Raw genomic sequence first — 10,377 nt, 5'->3', positions numbered from 1 at the left:
TCCATTTATATTAAAAATAATGAAGCAGTAACAATAATCCTCCACACGTTGACCAATGTGAGTAGAAATCTCTATAACCTCAAGGCCGGACTCGATGGTATCAACAGTGAGACGGAAATAGCAAAAACAACATTGGAAAAATTAATTGGAATTCAGCGGGAGCATTTGCTCGATTGTATTTTTCGGAGGGCTGAACATGAAAAAAAGATACCAATTTTCACCAGTCGCATTGACCCGTCTGAACTACTTTAAGAAGTCATCTTCACTTTGACACTTAATTATAAATTTAATCACCCCACGACAATCACAAGAAGATATTCGCACGACTATTTACGTTTAAATACATCAATTAATTGATAATTAATGCACCAATGAGTATTTTCGAGATTAAACGAGGCACCTGATGTGAGAGAAGAAATTTTAAAGAAGAAATTAAAAAGAGTTTTAATCTTCTCTGGGTTATCACGATTTAATCTCCATTTATATTAAAAATAATGAAGCAGTAACAATAATCCTCCACACGTTGACCAATGTGAGTAGAAATCTCTATAACCTCAAGGCCGGACTCGATGATATCAACAGTGAGACGGAAATAGCAAAAACAACATTGAAAAAATTAATTGGAATTCAGCGGGAGCATTTGCTCGATTGTATTTTTCGGAGGGCTGAACATGAAAAAAAGATACCAATTTTCACCAGTCGCATTGACCCGTCTGAACTACCTTAAGAAGTCATCTTCACTTTGACACTTAATTATAAATTTAATCACCCCACGACAATCACAAGAAGATATTCGCACGACTATTTACGTTTAAATACATCAATTAATTGATAAATAATGCACCAATGAGTATTTTAGAGATTAAACGAGGCACCTGATGTGAGAGAAGAAATTTTAAAGAAGAAATTACAAAGAGTTTTAATCATCTCTGGGTCTTCGCGACTTAATTTCCATTTATATTAAAAATAATGAAGCAGTAACAATAATCCTCCACACGTTGACCAATGTGAGTAGAAATCTCTATAACCTCAAGGCCGGACTCGATGATATCAACAGTGAGACGGAAATAGCAAAAACAACATTGGAAAAATTAATTGGAATTCAGCGGGAGCATTTGCTCGATTGCGTTTTTCGGAGGGCTAAATGTGAAAATGAGAAGATACCATCTTTCACCAGTCCCCTTGCCCCATCTGAACTCATCTTCACATTGACGCTTAATTATAAATTTAATCACCCCACGACAATCACCAGAAGATATTCACACGACTATGTACAATCAAATACATCAAATAATTGATGAATAATGCACCAATGAGTACTTTAGAGATTAAATGAGGCACCTGATGTGAGAGAAGAAATTTTAAAGAAGAAATGAAAAAGAGTTTTAATCATCTCTGGGTCATCGCGATTTAATCTCCATTTACATTAAAAAATAATGAAGAAGGAACGAAATTGCCACAAATATTTATACCGAATATTCCATATTTTCCTATCCCCAGAGAGTTATAAATGCGAATTAAAGAAGAGGTAAAAATAATCGGGGGATTAGGAAGGGGCCAATTGATAGACAATCTGCATGAAAGTAAAGTGAGAATAAAAATCACATGAATTTGTAATCGAGGAGAGGCTATTTTTGTTCTTAATGAGGATAATGAGGAATGATAAGTGGTTATCCCCACTCTTTATTTATTATCTTCGAGGGGGGATCCTCAGAATGTGACTGTGCACTTCAGTTGGGAGTGACTGTTCGCAGTGTGCATATGTAACAAGTGATAGAGAATTATTATTAGTGGGAGGAAATAGCACTATGGCTTCATCCAAAGGTCCTTACCCCTAATTTACTGTCGTAAATGTCCGGCATTTGGCGGGAGGATTTACTGGCTCATTATTGGGATTATTAAGATTGCAGAGCATGCGGACCAGGATACAGAAGTCCTCTGGCTGCGATGAGAGAGGGATTGAGAGAGAAAATAATCTACGTCGTTTGCCCACACACGGATCCGACGAAGCCTGATGTCCTTGCCACTGTTGATGTCGATCCAGGCAGCTCCACGTATTGCCAAGTACACTTGCTTCGTGAATAATTCAGTAGCGAAACGGTAAAACGGTTGAGTCGATTTTGAATGTCAGGCAGTTTTCAGTGAATATCTCGGAATCTAAGGCGGATAGCAAAATTTTTATTATGAACTTTTTTGTGGAACTCATTGAGAGCTATAAAAAATGTCGTTATAAAAATTTCGGTATCTCCCTTTGATTTGGAGATATTCCTTGATAAATCAGCGCAGAGCTAATTCGACTTGAATTTTTTTACGGCTTCGCTACTGAATTGATAGTGGCGCGAGGGGGGGGGGACACGTGCGAACTTGATAAAAAAATGTAGTGAATCCGCTGGAAAATTGCATTGGATTTCTATTGAATTTTCTGTTAGTTTTTGGCCGATTCTATTAAGAAATTCCAAAAGAAAGTTATTTTTTTTTAGTAGAAATTCAATATTGTTCAATATTCTATGGAAAACATCGATGAAATTTCTTTATACATGTTCTTCTATTGAGATATTTTCTATAAGAGAATTCTTCAGCTCTAATTTTTTGAGTTTTTTTATTTTTTTCTAATGAAATAAGAAAAATGGAGTGGGAAAAACTTGGAAATTTTATGTGAAGGAATTGCTATAAAAAAAGTTTTATTAGAAAAAATTTCATAAAAAGAGGAAATTCTACCGATTTTTCCTACAAAATAGTTTTTATTGAACATTTTCTATTCGTTTTTTTACCGATTCCATCAAAAATTTCGCAGCTTATCTGCTTTTTTTTTAATAAAAAAGTTCAATGAAAAATATTGTATGGAAAAAATCGATAAAATTCGATTTTTTGTGCAAGTTATTCTACTGCGATATTTTTAATACAAATTCCTCGACTCTAATTTTCTAATTCTTTTGTCCAATGTTTTTTAATCAACAGAGAAGAAAGATACAGTGGAAAAAACTTGGAAAATTCATGTCGAAGAATTCCTATAGAACACATTCCAATAGCAAAAGTTTTATGGAACGATGAGATTCTACTGATTTTTTCTATAAAAGTTTCAATCGAAATTTTTTTATAAAAAACGCGCAATTAAATTCTTCACTAGAATCGACCAAAAAACTACTAGAATTTTTCATAAAAGTCCAATAGAATTTTCCATCGAATTCCCTTAGGCTTTTCTATAAAAAAATTTTCTACGTGGAATGGGGAAGAGGAATTATCTCAAAGAATTGTTTTGCAGATTATTCATAAGCTGAAGATGCCCCACGTGGGGGATGAACTCCATCACTCCGGGTGGAATGTTTGTGGCAGTTGTCCTGACATAAAGAAGAAGAGGAACGTCATGGTTTTACCTGCTTTGATGTCCGATAGGATTTATTTCGTGGATACGAAGGAGGAGAGGAAGCCTGTGATCAAGAAAGTAAGTATTTCTGGAAGGTGGTGGAACAACATATACGAAAAAAATTCATATAAAAACCTAGTGAATTCGTTAGAGGTTTTTATTGAATTTTTATTGAATTTACTATTAGTTTTTGGTGGATTCTAATGAAAAATTCTATTAGTTTTTGTTTTGCTTGTTTTATTGAACAATATGCGACTGTACCGTACGTTTGTCAATAGATATTTAAAAGACAACAATAGAAAAAGTCTAAAAATGAAGACCTTTTTTTAATTTTATTGGGAGGACAAAAAAATACAGTAGAAAGAACTTCGAAAATTCATGCTCAAGAATTCCTATAGAAAAATACAAATTTATTGATTATTTTCCATTGAAAATCTCTCAAAATAGAATTAACTCAAAGAATTTCAACAAAATTTCAATAGAATTGTTATTGAATTTTAATAAAAAACCAAGAAAATTTTAAAAAGTGCTAGGTTTTTCTATTACATTTTTAGTAATACGCATGAAAAAATCCATAGTAAAACCTAGCCTACCTAGAGCTCCAATTGAAACTCTGTAAGAATTATATTGAAGTTTTATTACAATTCGATTAAACAATTCTATTAGTTTTTTCCGCTAGTGCTATTGAACATTAGCACCTCTGCGTATTGCAATACTTTTTTAGAAAAATAAAAATCTATAAATGAGAACTTTTTCTATAAGAATTCTTAGGCATGATTTTTCCCATTTTTCTTCATGGACGCAATTATGAAGAAAGTATAAAAATATATTGGGAAAAACTTTGAAAATTTATGCTCAAGAATTTCTGTAGAAAAATCTAAGTCTATTGACTTTTTTCTGTCAAAAATCTATCCAATTAGAATTGGCTGAAAAAACTAGTAGAATTTCAACAGAATTTCAATAGAATTGTTGTTGAAGTTTTATTACAATTCGATTAAACAATTCTATTAGTTTTTTCCGCTAGTGCTATTGAACATTAGCACCTCTGCGTATTGCAATACTTTTTTAGAAAAATAAAAATCTATAAATGAGAACTTTTTCTATAAGAATTCTTAGGCATGATTTTTCCCATTTTTCTTCATGGACGCAATTATGAAGAAAGTATAAAAATATATTGGGAAAAACTTTGAAAATTTATGCTCAAGAATTTCTGTAGAAAAATCTAAGTCTATTGACTTTTTTCTGTCAAAAATCTATCCAATTAGAATTGGCTGAAAAAACTAGTAGAATTTCAACAGAATTTCAATAGAATTGTTATTGAAGTTTTATTACAATTCGATTAAACAATTCTATTAGTTTTTTCCGCTAGTGCTATTGAACATTAGCACCTCTGCGTATTGCAATACTTTTTTAGAAAAAAAATAATCTATAAATGAGGACTTTTTCTATAAGAATCCTTAGGCATGATTTTTCCAATTTTTCTTCATGGATGCAATTATGAAAAACGTATAAAAATATATTGGAAAAAACTTTGAAAATTTATGCTCAAGAATTTCTGTAGAAAAATCTAAGTCTATTGACTTTTTTCTGTCAAAAATCTATCCAATTAGAATTGGCTGAAAAAACTAATAGAATTTCAACAGAATTTCAATAGAATTGTCATAATTTATAGTTTCAACAGAAATTCCCTATGAAATTTTTCCATATGTTTCACCATTTCACTGCACGAAGAGAAATGTACAGTAAAAATTACGGAACTCATACTTCGTTCACCGATTACGGAATCGACTCAGACACTCGACATTCAAGTGACGGTATCGTAATTTTTCACAGGGGATTCAGGTAAAAATTACGGAACGCTCTGGAAAAATTCCGCGACAGTTCCGTAAAATTTCCTACAATCACATTTCGCTCCGGAATTACGGAAAAGATACGTGATTTTTATTGAATATTTCTCTCCGTGTGGTATTTTACTAGGTACTGGGGCCTGAAGCATTGCATCACCAGGGACTAGCGGCTCCCCACACCGCCCACTGTTCCCCCACGGGGGAGATAATAATATCAACAATGGGGAGGCCAAATGGCGATGGAGTGGGTGATTTTTTCCGCGTTGATAGTGAGACACTCTTAGTCAACGGGACGTGGACGAAGGGGGAGAAGAAAGCCCAATTTGGGTATGACTTCTGGTATCAGCCGTATCATGATACCCTTGTATCCACCGAGTGGGGGGTCCCGAGAGTCTTCAAGAGGGGGTGGGCTAATGGAGATAGTGCTGATCCTCGTAAGTGTGGGAATAATCATATTTATGAGGAGATAAGTTTTCAATGGGGTTCTTCACTTTTCCTTTTGAAGAATCGAAGGATGACTTTGATTTTCGACTTTTCCGTTGGGACACAAATCGGTTAATTAATCAATTAATTAATTAATTTATTTATTTATTTATTCATTTATTTATTTATTGCTGCATACAGATCCAACAGCCGTCAGGCCAATGATAGGGTCAAAAGAAAACAGAATATTTACAAAATATTACATAGTTATGAAATATGTTTCAAGAATAAATTAACAATAATTAATATATGAATTATTCACTTTTGTCATCAGTTTTGTTTCTGAATGGAATCTGTATCTGTCTGATTTTGTTAAATTAAAACGTTAAATTACTTTTTTCATACAATAACTGGTTTCCGAAATAGTTTCACAATTGACAAAATGGATCGTCATCTATTTTCTTTCGATTCTAAGAATGAATTTTCGGGAAAATAGTTTATTATTGTAAACTTCCCTCAAGTTCTTTCTTTATAATAAAACAACTTCGTTTTCTCATTCATTCGGTGACTAATATGTTATGAATATCATAGTACTTTAGCCATTTTTTCTTCAGTGAAATGCTTTTCTACTTTTGTAGTCGAACGTCAGAGCTTTCATTTGTGCCCCTTTTGACCCTAATTTTCCAGACACTTTACCATGATTTTATTATTTAAACTTTGCAGGTCTGAATTTGAATCTCAATATTGAACCCTTAGAAAACATTTTAAAAATCTGAAAAAAAATTAGAAAGTTTTAATCAATTTTCACACAAAAATCATTTGTTCCGAATCGTAAAATATTTATTCACATTCACAATTTTACCAGAAATCGATTTCATGCCTAAGAAAATTAGGTTCCGAAAGTTTAAACATTTTCAATTATTTAGTTATAAACAACGAATGTTTAAAAAAATAGTAATTCCAAAAATTGCAAAATATAATTTTAATGACGCTGAATATTCACGATTTTTTTTTCAAATTCTTCTCATGCAATTTAATTGACAAATTTGATGATTGGAAATGTTTGAATCTAATGTGGTCTGTGGTTCATACTAAACTGTAAAAAATACTGGGATATCCTTGAATAACATGAGTTAAAACTCTAAATTTTGGAGTGAGTCAACTAAAAACTAGTGAATTTCCGGACAGTGGTATACGGAAGAAGTTTGAATATCTTCTCCTGGAGTAAGCAAACCTTGGAGCAAGTGATTAACCTTGGGGAGGAGGGAATAGCACCCCTGGAGATAAGATTTCTCCACGAGCCCACAGCCAGTGAGGGCTACGTGGGATGCGCGGTCGCCTCCAATATTTTCCGGTTCTTCAAAAAGGAGGATGGGAAATGGGACGCCGAAAAGGTCATCGATGTACCTGCGAAGAAGGTCGAAGGCTGGGTCGCACCGTACATGAATGGTAAATCTTTAAGCAAACATCCAAAACTCATCTGCAAAATCCTTTAAATCAACTCCAGCTGTCGACAACAATATTATTTTCGATAATATTTTCACCGATATTATGTAGTATTTGATCAAGGCCCGGATGGATAATCTTTCGAACGTTATCTCGATTGTTTTTCCACCTTCGTAATCTAAAATTTTACGCGATTTTCTTTGAATTTTACTCACGTAGAAGTCTCATCCCAAACCAATTCATCCCACGACAATTTCATTCCAAACATCAAATTCCAATGGAATTTCTCACGATCACAACAATGATTCAGGTAGAGAATAGTATATTGTGCATCAAGGGCGGAAAGTCATGTTTTCCCGCCTGAGGGAGTAAAATAAAAAAATTAAAAAAAATAAATAAAAAAATATTAAGCTAAAAAAATAAAATATTAAAAAAAATAATAATAATATTAAATAAAAAAAAATATTAAATTTATTTTCACAGAAAAAGGCACTAATCGAACATCAAAATCAATCAGGTACTTCACGATTCTCTCCGAGAGCGTGTATCTCAGAATGCCATGAATGACAAAATTTAGTATTCGAAGGAAATATCGATTGAATAATAACAACACCAGACGGTCAACACTGCTAATCCGATAAGTGATGCGCTTTAGCCAAGCGTATTTTTCATCCGGTAATAATTAAAAAATGGGACGAAACGGTCGTGGGATGAACTTGTTTTGGGATGAAATTGTTTGGGATGAGTTGTCATGGGATGAGTTTGTGAGATGAATTATCCTGGGATGAATTAACCGGATACCAGTCCTTAAAAATTATACATATGCAATAAAAAACGTAGAAAAAAATGAACATTTTCAAAGAGCATTTTTAATGAAGATTAGAAAATAAATCGGATAGAGAGGAAATTGTAAATGTATAATTAGTGTTCCATTATTCTTGACAAAAATGAGTCGAATTTTATTTCATTAATCATCAATGTCAAAATGGAAATGAATAGTGGATATTTATTCATTTGTCGATCTCTGCTCAACTAATCAATCTTCCTTCCCCTCATTTTTTTTATATCTTGCAATATGAGAGAAAATGGAAAAGTTCCCATCAATATTTTTCTTCTAACTCTTAATCTAGAAAAAAAATGAAGACCTGAAAATTATGCTTTTTTCAGTTTTCAAGATTTTTTCAATCACTACATAAAAAAAATATTACTAATAGTATTACAAAATTACTGGAATTTTCTGTCACTGACCATTAATATTGAAATTAAGAATGAATATTATTCAATTGCCAAACTCTGCTCAACTAATCAATTTTTCTTCCACTCATTTTTTTATATATCTTGCAATATGAGAGAAAATGGGAAAATTTTTATCAATATCTTTCTTGTCGCTCTCAATCTCTACAAAAATAACCGGAAATTTAATGAAATTAATAATGAATAATGAATATTATTCATTTGTCAAGCTCTGTTCAATGAATCAATCTTCCTTGCACTCATTTTTTTAGATCTTGCAACATGAGAGAAAATGGAATTTTTTTAAATGAAATTATTAAAATTTAATGAAGTTAATAATGAATAGTGAACATTGTTCGTTATTCACTTTTTTGTTTAATAGATATCTTAAAATCAAAGAAAAAATAGGAAAATTTTTCATCAATATCTTTTTTGTAGCCCTTAATCTCTAAAAAAAATATTAAAGACCTGAAAGTTTTGCTATTTTCTCTCAGATTCAAACATATTTTGAAAAAGGTAAATAAATAAAAACTCATTACAATCATTTGGTTTTTCAGGAATGATAACAGACATTCTGATAAGTCTTGACGACAAATACCTGTATTTCAACAATTGGCTCCACGGGGACGTGCGACAGTACGACATAACAGACCGTAGAAACCCGAAATTAGTCGGCCAAGTGTTTCTGGGTGGATCGATCCTCTCAGACTCGAAAGTCCGTGTCGTTGATGATAAAGAATTGAAGGCCCAGCCAGAGCCGGTGTTTATCAAAGGGCGCAGGCTGTATGGCTCACCTCAGATGCTCCAATTGAGTCTCGATGGACGGAGACTCTACATCACCACCGCTATTTTCAAACCGTGGGACGTCCAGTTCTATCCTGAACATGTCAAGTAATTTTTTAATCTCCATCGATTGAGATAACTCGCTATTCAGCTAATTTCGCCATTTCAGTAGCGAAGTGGTAAAACGGTACAAGTTAATTTTGACTATTGACCAGTTTTCGATGAATATCTCGGAATCAAAGGGAGATAGCAAAATTTTTATTATAACCTTTTCTGTAGAACCGATTGAGAGCTACAACAAATGTAATTACGAAAATTTCGCTATCTCCCTTAGATTCGGAAATATTCCTCAAAAACCCAACTGGGACATAAGTTGACTTGAACCGTTTTACCACTTTGCTACTGAATAGTACTGTCAAGTGAATTCTCTAGGTTTTTCTTTTTTTTTATTTAAGCATTTTTTCTTATTTAAGCAGTTTTTAAAAATTTTATTTAAGCATTTTGACTATTGACCAGTTTTCAATGAATATCTCGGAATCACAGGGAGATAGCAAAATTTTTATTATAACCTTTTCTGTAGAACCGATTGAGAGCTACAACAAATGCAATTACGGAAATTTCGGTATCTCCCTTAGATTCGGAAATATTCCTCAAAAACCCAACTGGGACATAAGTTGACTTAAACCATTTTACCACTTCGCCACTGAATAGAACTATCGAGTGAATTCTCTAGGTTTTTCTTTTTTTTTATTTAAGCAGTTTTTAAAAATTTTATTTAAGCATTTTGACTATTGACCAGTTTTCAATGAATATCTCGGAATCAAAGGGAGATAGCAAAATTTTTATTATAACCTTTTCTGTAGAACCGATTGAGAGCTACAACAAATGCAATTACGAAAATTTCGCTATCTCCCTTAGATTCGGAAATATTCCTCAAAAACCCAACTGGGACATAAGTTGACTTAAACCATTTTACCACTTCGCCACTGAATAGAACTATCGAGTGAATTCTCTAGGTTTTTCTTTTTTTTTATTTAAGCAGTTTTTAAAAATTTTATTTAAACATTTTGACTATTGACCAGTTTTCAATGAATATCTCGGAATCTAAGGGAGATAGCAAAATTATTGTCATAACCTTTTCTGTAGAACCGATTGAAAGCTACAACAAATGCAATTACGAAAATTTCGCTATCTCCCTTAGATTCGGAAATATTCCTCAAAAACCCAACTGGGATATAAGTTGACTTAAACCATTTTACCACTTCGCCACTGAATAGAACT

The 10,377-nt window shown here is 32.7% G+C and overlaps 1 protein-coding gene across 2 annotated transcripts in view; it reads left to right on the top strand.

The window, feature by feature from the left end:
* Positions 1–483: 483 nt before the first annotated feature.
* LOC107037715 (methanethiol oxidase) overlaps positions 484–10,377 on the top strand; it is a 14,394-nt gene continuing 4,500 nt past the window's right edge. The window contains exons 1-6 of one of the 2 annotated variants that reach the window (XM_015256409.1): positions 484–1,824; positions 1,904–2,064; positions 3,263–3,442; positions 5,342–5,645; positions 6,823–7,083; positions 8,871–9,171. In XM_015256409.1, coding sequence (XP_015111895.1) covers positions 1,809–1,824; positions 1,904–2,064; positions 3,263–3,442; positions 5,342–5,645; positions 6,823–7,083; positions 8,871–9,171 — 1,223 coding nt within the window. In that variant the 5' untranslated portion in view covers positions 484–1,808. Of the gene's footprint in view, positions 1,825–1,903; positions 2,065–3,262; positions 3,443–5,341; positions 5,646–6,822; positions 7,084–8,870; positions 9,205–10,377 lie in introns of both variants that reach the window. The other variant, XM_015256408.1, reaches the window with a different exon arrangement.

Source organism: Diachasma alloeum, unplaced genomic scaffold (genome assembly GCF_001412515.2).
Source record: "Diachasma alloeum isolate Michigan unplaced genomic scaffold, Dall2.0 Dall_scaffold_00269, whole genome shotgun sequence".
NCBI classification, from domain to species: Eukaryota; Metazoa; Arthropoda; class Insecta; order Hymenoptera; family Braconidae; genus Diachasma; species Diachasma alloeum.
Note: the sequence above shows the minus strand (reverse complement) of the source record. Positions and strands in the feature narration are given on the sequence as shown.